The following is a 15395-nucleotide window of genomic DNA, read 5'->3' as shown; positions in this document are numbered from 1 at the left end:
TGGCCAGTTAAATTCTTCATCTGTTTCTTTCAGAAGGTAGACTTTAAACATGTTTGATACTTCTTACTAACTTATTGTCCTTTGCTCCATTTTTGAAATTCTTTTTGCAGATATTAGCATACACCGTATACTCAAAGAGAAATGAACTTGATTGAAGAATTCTTTTGTAGTCCTTACAATTATTTTGCATTGTAAAACTCTTTTTCACACATGCCTACATGCTGCACTTACACCATCATGAGAATTGGCATAATAAGACTCTGCGGTAAAGCCGCATTCTTAATACAAAGGATTTGTAGTGATTAATGCCATGTTATAGCGGCTTTTAAAACGGACTGCTGCTACATCCGACCATATAATAAAAATTTTTATTTCATAACTCAAGTTCTGTTTTCAGTCCTTTATAATTAAACTTGTCTTCCAGGCAAGAAAGAGTTTTGATGTAAGATATCACTGCAAAGGTTTGAGTTTCTAAATCATTGATGTCTTTCCTGTAGTATATTACAGCTGTGTATATTGTTACTGTAGCATCTTAAGAGGTTTTCCAAGCGTTATCTTTGGTTATCTTTAAATTGTTGTGTTAGTCACACCAATTTTTTTTACATCTACTATACCTTAAATAAACATTTTGCATTTTTCAAGTATCTTTGATACAGATATGAGAAAATTAAAAGTTTTGAGAAACATACTTTTTTCGGTTTCGTTTAAAAATAGAAAACATTGCATTTTTGTGACTAATGTAACATACTGTAAACAATGAAATAATCAATGCAATTAAATTGCTTACTTTTGATATTGTATTAAAAAAACAGTGAATTTCATTGAATCTAAATCTAAACTCTGATAATAAAGATTTTGGGAATCTAATATATATAATTCTTTTACGTGGCTCCCAAATTTTGGCTGTATTTCTTTTCCGCCGGTGGTAACGTTTGCTTTGTTTTGTTTACGTTACTATTTCTCTTACACGGCGAATCGACCAATGATTGCCGCTAAAAATGTCACATGCCAAATCTAGCTGAGGTGGCTCAACATATAGCGCTTTTAAAAACGGAAACTGAAATAACCAGAGAGCATCAGCTGCGGCAATCTTATACTATTAAGCTAGGCAGAAGTGAGTAGTCTTTGTCGATAGATCTCTATTTTAGTATTTTGTCGAAAGCGCTTTTTTCACGAATTTATATATTACGAATTTATTTGATGATTTTTGATTTATATCACGAATTATACTATAGCACTTTTCTAACAGGTTAAACGAATTACATGTCCTTTATTTGAATTCAAATTTATTTTAATGACTTAGTACTTACTGAAAAGATGTAATTTTTTTTAAAAAAAAAAGTTTTTATATGGATTTGAATGATTGTTTTGAATTCTTAGAATTTTGCGCATTTGCAATGTACCTAAGATTGCGTAGCAATTTTCGGGGATTGGCGAGCGTCAGCGAGCAGTGGGCACAGCCCACTAGTTTTTCATATTATACAGGAAAGTTAAGACATATATTTTTCGGAATAGTTAAGCCTTTCCTACAACCATGTGCTAACAGAGCCACAACATAATAAGTCACAGTTACTGGAGCTAGGGACATTTAAGACAACTGTATGAATTACAAAAGTATCTTATAAAAAATTTAAAATGTATGCTTTGTCAAAAGAAATAGCATTAAGCTTTTCCCATGGTAATGCTATATTGAATTTTGATGCATGACGCACACTTAATACACATTCGGAAATTTAAGAATCATAAATTTTTTTTATTAGAGATCGTTCAAACATTTTCATTCAAAAATGATCTGATATGTTGAGTGTTCCATGAACACTACATATTTTTAGAATTTTTAATGCATTATTTTTTCCTAGATTTCAGCATTGCTGACGAGTTGCAATTTAGTGAGTACATTAAACTAACTTTGGAGGATGACGGTGTCGATGATGAAGTGGTTCAGCTAGAAATATATTTGAAGAATGAGGTATTTTAGCATTTTTGTTTCATTTTTAATTATAATTGGGTATCCTTTTCTAAAAAGTTTCAATAAAACTTTATGATATAGGAAGCTATGCATGCTTAGCGTGATAATGCCGTATGTTTAATCTATTATATATATTTCTCTTACGTGGCTCCCAAATTTTGGCTGTATTTCTTTTCGGCCGGTGGCAACGTTTGCTTTGTTTTGAAAACACCAAGGCATTCTGTCTTTTAATGATGTGCTTCTGATCTAAAATATATAATTCTCTTACGTGGCTCCGAAATTTTGGCTGAAGTACTTTGTACAACTAAATAAGATTCTTTTCACAACAGTTAAATATTTTCTTCATTCATAGAGAAAACAGTCGGCAGAGAATTCTGTTAGGTTAAAAATCAATTCGCTAAAAAATAACGAATTCTAAATGAAATAAAAATAAACAACTTAAAAAATAAAAATGCTGTTGCCAGCCATAGAATTTTTTGAAAGTTAACTTAGCAACATAAATCAAAATGACATAGAGGAGCAAATAGATCAAAATTATGATACCTGAGCGCTTGACGTAACAAATCCTTCAATTCTAAAAGTGTTGTATCGCCAAATGCCCAAATTAACAATTGTGTTCTTAAAGAAATTCTATAAAAAGTTTTAAATAAACAACCTACTTCTACAACTGCTTCTTGAAGAACTTGGCTCATTGATTAAAAATATTGTTTTAATTTTACAGTACTAGCTTTACTTCTACTTTCATTATTGCTATGACCCTCTTTCATTGCATTTTACAATTTCATGCTAAATTTGAGGACTTTAAGTTCTTTTGTGGTTGAATACTGACATTTAGAAATATGTACATAAAAAAAATAATATTTAGAGTTTAAGAGTTGACTCAGAAAAATTTGAATTGTTGACATTGAAATTAACAATGGAAACAATCGTTTTTGTGAAAAATTGAATTGTATTGTTGACATCAAAACTAAAAATATTGTGTTTCAACTTAACAGTACTACCTTAATTTATACTTTAGAATTGCCTCGGATAAATTTGAATTGTTAGCAATGACTTAAACAGAAAGTTTTATTTTAACTGACAAATACTATATTATAATTTGACTATATTCATTTTCTTACTCTTTTCTTTGTTTTTTATACATTTTATTTTTTTGTGATAAAATAAAAAACTTATAGTTGTTCTGCTTCTGAACACTGATGAAAACACAAAGTGATGGGATTCATCAACAATAAAAAATATCTACATTTATTTTACAAATTCCATATTATTAGGGTGGCGCCCTTCAGGGAATTAAAAATACAAAATTATCTTCATCAAAGCCGATGCTCTACATCCGGCTTTCAGTGGCAGAGTACTATTTCATATTGTTTTACAACACATGAAGGGGCTTTAGCACTTCATGTGTTGTAAAAAACCAAGAAAACCACACCCCAAAAAAAAAGTCTTTCCCACCAGAGGGCTAGGAAAGACTTTGAAACAAAACTTACAGCAGTTACTTTTCTCAACAACTGAAATTTGGAATAGTGTGATTAAGAAAAATATGTGAACTGTTTGCAATTCCAAATTAATATTGAAATGTACTGGTTTAGAATTTTCTACAGTGAAAAGTTTTCGAAACTTCAGTATTCAAAAAAGTATACAAAAGCTAGACGTTAAGAACGTATCCAATGAGCGAGCAAAGCGAGCATTGGATTGCGAAGCAATCTGAAATGAATTGCGAAAGTAGTTCCGGGGGTTGGCGAGCGCCAGCGAGCAGGGGGCGGAGCCTCCTAGTATTAAATACTTATATCAGTTTATTGTAATTCAGTTTTGTGAATAATGATGCTAGTTGAAGCCGGAATGGTTCATCGGGTGGAGAACTTGCCTCCTAAAAAGATGATCCAGGTTTGAATCCCATCGACTCGTTTTCTGCTCCTCACTTGTACTAAGCAGTGTTGACGTAAAGTATCCTCCAGAGGTAGTCGGATCATGAGTTAGAATCCTCTTCCTATTCGACATACTTTGGGAGGTTTTCGTGGTTTCTCTCCACGTGACGCGAATGCAAATTAGTAATAGAAAATACTTTACGAAGGAAAGTCTGGCCCAATGCCTAATTCAGCAGTCAATCTGTATGACCCGTTGGATTGGGTGGTTCTAATGCCACTTGCCACACGGGAAACCCTTCTTGGTGAAACCGAGCAAATTTAAGGCAGAGTGTGCTATTCTTGTTTTTCAGTGGCGTCATCTATGGCCAAGAATTCGACTTCTGCCACATCATACGTCACAGCTATTCATAAGGTGGACCCATTCATACATCCATTCATTCATCCACAGATCGTAATTTTGACCTGAATCAGAGAACGATAGGTCTCCCCCAGAGGTATTGATTCGCTATGGGAACATGGAGGGCTTGCGACTTGACAGAATTTTAACGTATATCAATCACCAACTACACGGGGAGTCTTCACCCGGCGGGGTTCGAACCCACGAACTCTCGGACGCGGGCCCTGCGCCCTACCGACCAGGCTATCCCGGCCTTGACCCGTCTGTGACCCGTTGACTTACAGCAAACTGTTGAGAGCTTATTTTACTTTATATGTTTCATACTTTACTTGCGTATGCAATTTATTATAACCTATTTTAATGCATACATTAATTGTGTATATGTAGGGGAATTTTTATAAGTTTCCACCTCTATGCTTTGTTGCATGATGGTGCTCATTGATATTTCTAAATTTTTGATTAAACCTCTGGAATACTGTTTCCATTTTACCTACTAGTTTATCATATTATTTTTTCTTGGTTTTAATATGTTCAATATGTTTTTTATGTAATAAAAGGACTTCATAATGCTATATCTCCAAACACTGAAATTTAGAATTATATGTTATGTGTTGCCTATTTTTGCGAATTTATTTTCAAAGTGTATCGTCACCAATAGCCCATTGTGCAGCTCAAGTGCGACGTAAATGAACTGCAACAACAACATCTGCAAAAGTGCATCACTAATCATAGCTAACATTAGCTGAAAGCTAACATTAAAAAAAAATATGTATTTGATGGGAAAGTGATCCAAAAAGAACAGCGAAAACAATTCGAAGAATGGAGAGCACAGAGAAAAATTTATACTTATTAAAAATAAAATTTGGTTGTTTTTTTTATTTAGTTTAGGAGTGCTACAAGTGATCCAAGAAGATTATGGGATGATGGCATTATACCTTACAAGTTATCTGAAAAATTTAGTAAGTTTAATTTATTATCCATCAGGTTTTTTTTACTGTACCTACTAATTAGGAAAATTTTAACTTATAATGAATTTTAATGAAATATTTATCTGCATAAAATGCTTTTGCTTATTGATTAATGCTTTGAAAAAATAATTCAGGTCATTTTTAAGGAAATCTTGTATTTTAAGATTTAAATTAAAGCACTATTGATGTCTTTAAGAAAAAATACTTTTAATAAATAGTGTGCAATGACATATTTGCTTCCCCCCTCCTTTTTCTGGTGATATTTTAAGAAATTACTTTAAACTCATCAGAAAATAAAAGAGTTGTGCGATTAAAATAATTTTGAAATTTGTTTTAAAGTAATTTGTGCTGTAATAAAAAAAGGAAGAAGCAATTTTTTTCATTAATATTAGCATGTTTTTTTTTTAAAAAAGAAAATTAAAATAAAGGAGTTAAAATCAGTTTAAAATACTAATGTTTAAAACCATAACAAAAACCAGCTAATTTTTTTTCCAATTGTTCTGTAATCCAAATAAAATCAATGCATTTCTTTTAGGTTAGACATACCTTTTAATTATATAGTTAAAAATGGCCGTAGACTGATATATTTATATGGAATTCGTTTCAAAATATATAGCCATTTTCTTAATTGCGGATCTGTAAAAATTACGCATTTTCGAAAGTTTCATTGACTTAAACAATATTTTATTCAAATTTAGATTCAAAGCAAAAGGCCATGATTAAAGAGGCTATAGCTGATTTTAAAGAAAAAACTTGCATTTCATTCATTCCTCACACCAATGAGACTCAGTTTCTTGTCATCAGAACAGGAAAAGGGTAAGTTATTTGGAAGAAAACTGGGCAAGCGTAACTGATTTATTTATCTTCAGAAAACTGTTTATTTACAAGCTCACGAGGTACAAAGAGGTGATATATAGAAAGATCAAGTTTCAAGTTTTTACACTCATCAAGCTTTAAGTTTTTTACAATTGTTCAATGCATGCACTTTTGGTCACCTAACACACATTCTAAAGAGGAAACATCTACGCCCATGCGTTCATTATCTTGTTTCTGAAAGCTTGTCACAGCAGCGGTGATGTGTTCCTGAAGTGTTGTTGGCGTTTGGTGTGCATGAACTTGTAGTGAATAATGTCAACTTGGAAAAGAGCCTCAATCTCTACTTGTAAAGCATAAAGTTTTTTGTACTCCAATGCTAACATCACTGATGGTATGTATCTCTGCTTCCGCGACAAGCATTGAAAGAAACTTGCAATGGAACGCTTGACAGAAATGGTTTCAATTGCAATATGTTTCAAGTGGCCATGAAGGCACATATTTAACATTTGTAGTATGTAGCAGAAAATTGTTGAGTCTATGTACTTTTCCATGCATTTCACTATTCTCCATGTATTTCACAATGTTCACCATTCTTCGTGTATTTTTTCCATGCATTTCACTATTCTCCATGTATTTCACCGAGTTCACCATTCTTCGTATATTTTTTTTTTATTTCCATGCATTTCATCTCATTTTACGTTGTGTATTTTATAAGAAAGCAGTTTTTTTAATTGGATAAATCATATCGGTAACCCTGCACTTTAAACTTACAAACATAATTTTTTTTTATTCCATGTAAAAAGTTTTCGTGTATTTTAGCACCAAAAATAGAATGGGTCAATTATTTTACATCTAAGTGGTATCTCACCAAGAGCTCAACTACACCAAAAATCTTCGATTGACTTACTTGGTGTAAAGTAGCTGCCCCCTTGTTTTGCAATCAGTAGCTCCGAAATTTGTAATTATATTGAAATAAGATCCATATAAGAATCAGTTTATGCATTTTTATAAATACAACATAAAGTAAGAATTAATTATTTAGAATGATAAAGCTACAACACTAATGCAGCTAATGCTGAAGCTTTGCCAATTCATAAAAGTAAAATTAAGTTGTTAATTAAATTTACGTGTAGCATAACGAAAATATGACGTCGAAGTCGAACAGGGTTTAATGAAATGGAAGCTGATAGAAATTATTCATGATAAAAACACATAATACAGATTGCAGAGATTTAAAAATCTAATATAACTATCCTTATTATCGAATTAAAAGCATATATAATTAAAAACATATTTATACAATGATAAACAAATCATTCAATTAAATCACAAAAAATTACAAGCAACCACAAACTATCAACTCTGTTGATAAAAAAAGCGAGTCAGCAACCTGGGTTCCTTGGGTTATTCATCCACACTTCCTTCAAGGTTAACATCTTCCTTACCTGTACTGTGCATGATTCTTTGTCGCCTTGCGAGATCATCGCCAACAAAACCAATTACTTTTATTTTTTGAAATGCCACATGCTATTTAGGCAAAGTATGAAATAATTGTCCTGATGAGGTTATTATGTAAATGATGTGCATGTTACGGTGAATGACCGAAATCGGTGGTTGTTGACTTTCACCGGTGAATGTTGACAATCAAATTAGTCGCTCCGATCTACATCCGATTTGATATTAATTTATTCGTGGATATAATTACATTTATTCGATATTTTAATACTTACTGACGATAGATTAGAACAAACATCAGTGTAGGGTATACCGGGCAAATGTATACCGGGCAGTGGCACTTGACCTTAAAAAAACATCAGTGTAGGGTATACCGGGCAGTGACACTTGACCTTAAAAAAACATCAGTTTAGGGTATACCGGGCAAATGTATACCGGGCAGTGGAATTGAACCTTAAAAAAGCATCAGTGAAGGGTATACCGGGCAAATGTATACCGGGCAGTGGCACTTGACCTTAAAAAAACATCAGTGTGGGATATACCGGGCAAATCTATACCGAGCAATGGCACTTAACCAGACCTAGTAAGACTCGACCTTTGGTAAATGTCCGAAATATATACTAGGTTTAGCGCCACTTTTGCTATAGCTTAAATATTTAAAAAAATTAAGCAAAGCGTTTGAATCAATTTTAAACTGATAACGAAATTATTGCTTTAAAATTAAAAAAAAAAAATAATAAAAACTGCGCCAGATAAGAGTAATTGAAGTAGTTGCTTTATACAGCGCATGTGCGGAAAAAAATTTAAAAAAAAATTATCCACGTGCATCAAAAAGTGGATGAATATCCCAAGACACCAGCAACGAGAGTTTTCGAAGAGCAATAATTCTCAATTTGTGTCAATAAGCGAGAATTTGGTGCAAGCCAATTCTATTATAAGTGATTAGATTTAAATTACACTCTTTAAATTGGATATTAGTGCTCGATTTACTGTCAACTCGAAATTAAGTGCTACTTCACACAATGCTTGGGAATGTTCAACATCATAATCAGAGACATTTTACCCAATTGTGTTTACAGTGTTGAAGCAAATTTTTGTTTTAAATCCTGTGGTATATAGTTAAATCTACTGATTGATATTCTCCTTTAAAAATAATTAGTAATCGGGAAATTAATGTTTGAATGTTTTTTAACCATAATCACTTGTTTAATTTAAATAATTTTTAATTATTCATACAGGGTTATTCATAATTCCCTCCGGGGTTTCGAAGTGTTATAGAAGAAAAACGAAGACGAATATGGCAAAAAAGAACATATGAAATTATTCTAAAAGCATTCAAGTTTTAATTTAAACAGTTGCCGGTAGATGGCAGTAACATGTACCACTGAAGCCAGTTGTAGTAAAGAAAAATGGCGTTTACAGGCGGAGGGAATTATGAATAACCCTGTATATTTATCTTTCCACATTGTTTTTCCGTAGATATAAATCATATAATGTTTTTCTACATTTTGGGGTCAAGTAGTAATTAGGAGTTTCTAGATCACATTGATATTATATTTAAACAAAAATGTAAGAATTTAAATAAAAATAAAACAAATTTTAAAGATACGCATGTTAGCATAAACAGTACTTCGTCAGGGGATACGCTGCCACGCCAACATGATGGAGCCTCTCTGTAGTCAGTGGTTAAACCAAAAACTGACTGTGTCCCTAGGCCCCATAAGTGAAAATAAAATAGGAATATAAAGCAATATCTCAATTTTATATTACTATACCTGAGGGAAAATTTAAAACAATATCATAAATATTTATGTTTTAGCGCAAAAAATATCTCTATATTTTTCTTAATCAGATTTTTTCTCTAAAAGCCACAATCTGCTTTGACATAAATGACTAATTCGATTATCTGCGGAAAAAGAGAATGAACTCTAACATATTTTGGAAGCTTATTATCTGATTCAATGAGTGATTGGCCTATGTATAGTCCGTAATAATTGGATTAGTATTTATCAATATTGTCAACGAAGATTCTTTTTCTTTCTTCGGTCAAATGATATGACTTATTAGATTTCGAAGACCTGCGCTAATTGGGTCATAACGATTAATAAAATAATTTTTTTCCCGTTTGTCTCTTAATTGTTTTTAGAATGCTCAGTTGTATTTCAGGAATGTCATATATAGATAGATACAATTAACGAATTTTTTCTTTTTCAGAAAACTATGTATTAATATGTCTTTTATATTTTCTGATAAGTCGTTTTCTTATGCTGAAACACATACTTAATTCAAAATATATGAAAAAATATTAAATATTATTTGATATAGGTCTACCATTCAAAATAAGTTTTTTCACGCTTTATATAACGTATAGTTTTATTATAAAAATGCTTGCTATTTTATTTATCGTACGTTTCTTCTCGTATACCTCTTTGATGTGTTTTTCGTTTGAAAAATATATTCCCTTTTCAACTAAGATTCTATTCTGGATGCATTATTATCTGCACGCAATATATATGGGTGATTCTTTTTAAACATGACAATTCGGACCTAAGAATTTCTTCAAATTTAAAGTCTTTAAAATAATCTAAAATTTTTTTTGTATACTTCTTCAGTTACATTTATTAATATCTTACCGACAGCAATGTAGTTTATTGACATTTTCTCGAGAAAAAAAAATAAAATAGAAATTCATCAAATCTTGAATGCCAGGAAAATGACATATTAGCTTAGAAGTTCAAAAAAACAATCATTTTAAGTTAATAGTAAGTAACTCAACTTAAGCTTTTATGTTAGATGGATCATAAATTGCTTAAATTAATTCTTTTTATCCACTGTAGAACGAATCAAATTTTTTTTATTGTTGCTGATATGTACAGAATAAATCCATCATTAAATAAATAAATAACTTTGATAACATCCAACCATATTACAATCATACATAAACTTGGTATTAGGTTAATATTTGCTTTTCCTCCTTACAGTATTAGCAGTTAAAAAAACTTTCTGGTAACACTTCAATGTCCTGGAATTCATAAGCCAGGAAAATGACAGCCAGGATAATGACAAATTCGCCATTTTATAGCATATAACTTTACTTTAATTTAATATTTTGGCCTAAGACGTTTACATTCTGCAGAAAACAACAGGATTTCCTAAAATAACTAAGATAAATCTATATAGTTTATGTTATTAATGATTTCAAGAAGCCAGGAAAATGACAACACAAAAACCTACTAATATAGATTTTGAGCCACAAAAATTGGTTCTTTATTCATGCAACAAGACATGTTCATTTAGGTGGGTATCTAATCAATCTATTAACATAAGATATTGATTGCTGTCTCTATCTATTTTGGTTATAAACCACTAAATAAAAGTAGCCAGGAAAATGACACATTTTCTTGGGACAAACAAATTATTGACAGAAAAAATTTTTTTAAACGAAATTTTTGTAAATAATACCCTTTGCGTATATTCTAGAAATGCTTACACAGGTTGAGATAAGAAAAATAAGATATTAAAAAATTTATGGGAAGTTTTGAAGCTAGTTATTATTGGAGACATTGTTTGGGACATGCCAGGAAAATGACATTTTAAAGTTCAATTAAATTTTTTAACTATACAAAACAGTCAATGCTAGTGCAAAGTCATTATTAATTTTTTATTTTTTAATTTATAAATTTTTTTAGTATTAGATCTTGGAGCAAGGGACAATGAATTGTCATATTTCGTGAGAATCGCCCATATATATATATATATATATATATATATATATATATATATATATATATATATATATATATATATATATATACATACATATGCACGTTTTCATCTGCTATCATATGTTTTCTAATTACCACACATTATTTGTTCAAGATTTAATAAATAATAGAGTTTTTTTTTAAAAACTTCAAACAAGAACAAATAAAAATCTACTTTTTGACATGCCATTGTGTTTGTAAATTTATGTTAATTGTTGTAGGTGTGGTGCTGTGCTAGGTAAAGTTCCTGGTGGAAGCAGCCAAAGTGTAAGTTTGGCGAGCGGTTGTTTTTCAAAAGGAATTTTATTGCACGAATTAATGCATGCGTTAGGATTCATTCATGAGCACAACAGACCAGACAGAGATGAATTTGTAAAGATAGTCTACGCAAATATAAAAGATGGCAAGTGTTTTTTTAATGTTTATATAAGTTTATTAAAAGAATGTTGGTGGTGGCATGAAACGTGACTTAAAACTAAAGGACATATGTGTTGCTGTTGAGAAGGGATTAGTTTTACCATTTGCCGAATGCCATAAATGATTAGAATGACGTCAATGCGGTCAAAATTACAATATTTCAGAAATGTTTCAACATGATATTAATATGAAATATCATAAAATTTTTGGGTCTCGTAGTTTTAAGAAGGAGAATTGCAAAAACTATTTCTGGCATGTTATCTTTGAAACATTAGATTTAGTTTCCTTTGCAATATTTTCGAAGAATTTCTATTAGATGACTTTCTTTAAGAGAATTTCTTAAGAAAATAATAGAAGTATTTATAAGATAATCGAAGCTGTTTTTTCCTTGAGTCAATAAAATAACCAAAATCATTCATGTGTGAATTTTTATTTTGTTCCGTTTTGAGTTTCACTGTCATTATACAATAAAAACATATAATTTCTGTTGTTGTTGCTACTTATCTCCTAAAATCTGATGGCGTCAGACCAGATCCATAAATCCGTTGACGTGTAAAAAGTCGGAAACAAGGCGAGGAGAAGTGTAAATTTCTTCTCGAAGAAGTCCTAAGCAGCTTAAAATATGTTCAGCTGAAGCCAGATGTTGGTGGCATTTTGGGCAAAGAGGGTAGAATTTTCATATCATTTCTCTAAAATACAATTGATGAGCATTATCCTAGTTTTAGAACCATCGTATTGCTACTTAAAATGTTTTGTTTTTGCTTAGATCCTATGAAAAATTAAATAAAAAATCGCATTTATTTTGCGTTCTTTTAAGTGATTTTCACGAAGCACAATTGAATTGGTACCCGTAGTACCGGTTAGGAAAATCTGGTTTAGAAACATATAGGTGATTCCCTAAAGATTTTTTTGTTTCATTTTAAAGTTAAAAATGAAATAAAAAAGTTTAAAATTAAATTATTTGCAGTGAAAAGAGAAAAATGCTAATGGAATGCTGGCAATCATTAATAGACAGAACCATGGCAAAATTTACCAAATTCTGTTAGTTTTAACCCTTTTTTCCTCCGTTTATAGAATATGGAAATAGACAAGAGTGGCCTTCACAAAACACCCAATTTTCTGTTAATGAATATTCTTTTTTTCAGGTAAAAAGAGTCAATTTACAAAACGCTCTTCGGATGATGTCCAAACTTTTAACACCATTTATGATTACAATTCAGTTATGCATTATGGTGCTAACGTTTTTTCTAAAAACCGCAGTGAACCAACGATTGTACCTTTAAAAAAGGGTAAAAAGATAGGACAGAGAAGAGGATTTAGTGACATCGATATTTTAAAAATAAATAAACTCTACAATTGCGAAGTGAATGGTAAGCATTATTTTTAGATTCGAAATTTCTATGTTTTCTATGATTTTGATTATATGTAGACCCCATATTGCGTGTAAAAATTTTCACATGCGAATCTACTGGAAATCGCTTATAATGAGTATCATGTTAAATTACGGAGAATTAAAAATTGAATTTTTTCTGTAAAAATTTTTATAAAATGTTCACACTAGATTCAGTAATCTTATATGTGTTTTTAATTTTTCTTTCAAAATATATAAAAAAAGTTACCTGAGTTATGCCTTATTATTTAGAAAACTGCAGGTTTTTATATTTGCAATACCTACAATACTGTTTTACATTAATGACTAAATACTTAACAGAAATTTATTTTAAGTTCAAAACACACTATTGCTCATGACATTTTAACCAAATTTCATAAATAAAAATAACTAAAAACTACAGCTTTTCATAAAATTGTATTATAACCCGGAATGTATTAAAACATTTATTTAAACAGCTTTAAATTTGTTGCCCCATGCATTTTAGAATATATTTAATTATATTAAACTTTTTTTTTATAACTGAGAGGTTTCGTCATCTGCTCGCTACGCTCATCAAACCTCGAGATTGCTTGCATACATCGTTGTTTTTTCACTTTAAAGTCAATATTTTCCCTCTAAAACAACGAATATTCTCTTAGCAAATGACGCAATTACTGTAATTTTGTGAAAGAACATTTTATCTAGTTATTAATACTAACTCACTGAACGACTACCTGAATTTTTAAAGAAAAATCATCTGTACTTGAAAACAATTATCCTAAGGACTCTACTGACTGTGCGACTTAATAAAAAGTCAATGAGATAAAGATATTTATAATAGTTCAAATACGAAATCGTTTATCATTTTTTTATATTAAATTCTTAGAAAATTCACCTCACCTATATCACCTCATGGATTAAGTTCCTATGAAGTACTTACCCAGCTGTTAACCCAGGAAGTAAATTACGAAACATAGAAATATCTAAAAGTCTCTTTTTAGAAATATAATGGAAAAAACGAGTATTTTTTTAAACTCTGCTAAAGAAAAACTTGGTTACCAGAGTTTGAGGTAGAAATTGAATAGTTTCTTGTTTTTCCTTTTTCAATCTTTTCAAAATTTATTTAACAGTGGCTGTTGTCACGTTCATTTTATGTGTTCACGTTTTGCACAGGATTCGCAGAGAATCGAGATCGTCCTTTGATAACTGCATTCCGCGTAAATAGCAGCATGTATAGACTCTATGAACAGTATAAAATTTAAAAAATAGTTTTTATTAGAAAATATTGTATCAAATGAAACCAATTATTCAAACACTTGCTGTTCCAAAGTACGTTAATGCATCCAAAAACATTGGGACGTTGATATGAATCCATTATATTAAAATAAAAAGTTAATATGAAGTTCAAGAAAATTTCAAAACACTTTACTGATCTTATAAATAACCACATACTTTGACAAAGAATTTAGCAACGAATGGAATTTCTTAATATTCCACAAACATCCAGATTTAACACTTTCAATTTTAATAATTTCTTTTTGAAAAGAACTTAAATGACTAGGATATTAAACACGCTGAATACACAGCCAATTGAAATTGAAAGTGTATTGTAAATCATAGTATTTTATAAAACAGGAACAAAACAATGTTGTATTTACTTACCAAAAAGTGAAAAAACGTCTTCTTCAGAAATATCACTTAAGATGATTTTTTAATTTATCTTTACTGCAAAAATTCAAAGATTCCCAAATAAAAACTAGATATTCAACAAAACGTAAAGTCGAAGCAAGAACGGCAACTGTCACTGATTTGAGACTCTATCCAAAATCTTCACTTAATTAAAACAAAACTTTTAACTCCATTTTATAAAGAAAAACATACTTTCATTTAGACAAGTTGTTCTATCATATCGTCATAGCAATCTGAAATACATATCGTTTTCTTTTTTAAAGTAAAACGATACAAATTCTAGCTTATAGCTCACACATAAATAACAAATAAATGGAATCTGCTTTTAACAGTCTCTATAAACTGGAATGCTGCCACTCACCAAATCATGCTTGAGCAAAAATAGCACAAGTATCGCCTAAATATCTGCAATGAGATACCAGCAAGTGACGTAGTGTGAGTTTCTAGATCCTGGTTGGTTGTTGAAACTTGGCATTTGTTTACATTGGTAATTGTTCCTTCAATTCTGTATCGAGAAAGCCAAGCTTGTCAAGTATCAATTCTCTTAAGTGACGCATTCTATATTCTTACACAAAGATTTTTTTCACAAGTATTTCAATTCTTTCAAGATATGTTTCTTACTTAAAACAAAGGCAAGAAGCCAAGTAGAACATAAACAAACTAATTATACATCGAAGTTG

At 30.6% G+C, this 15395-nt stretch overlaps 1 protein-coding gene across 1 annotated transcript in view; it reads left to right on the top strand.

Annotated features, from left to right (window-relative positions):
• The window catches only part of LOC147802768 (uncharacterized), a gene marked incomplete at its 3' end in the record, with an annotated part of 41212 nt that overhangs the window by 15283 nt on the left and 10534 nt on the right, over positions 1–15395 (top strand). Inside the window, exons 3-7 of the mRNA XM_087152773.1 lie at positions 1860–1969; positions 5118–5193; positions 5901–6018; positions 11459–11640; positions 12800–13024. Of these exons, the coding sequence (XP_087008899.1) occupies positions 1860–1969; positions 5118–5193; positions 5901–6018; positions 11459–11640; positions 12800–13024 (711 nt within the window). The remainder of the gene's footprint in view (positions 1–1859; positions 1970–5117; positions 5194–5900; positions 6019–11458; positions 11641–12799; positions 13025–15395) is intronic.

This window comes from Parasteatoda tepidariorum, chromosome 10, assembly GCF_982258835.1.
Source record: "Parasteatoda tepidariorum strain Cologne lab strain chromosome 10, Ptep-v5.0, whole genome shotgun sequence".
Classification (NCBI taxonomy): Eukaryota; Metazoa; Arthropoda; class Arachnida; order Araneae; family Theridiidae; genus Parasteatoda; species Parasteatoda tepidariorum.
This window is presented reverse-complemented; position numbering and strand designations above follow the sequence as displayed.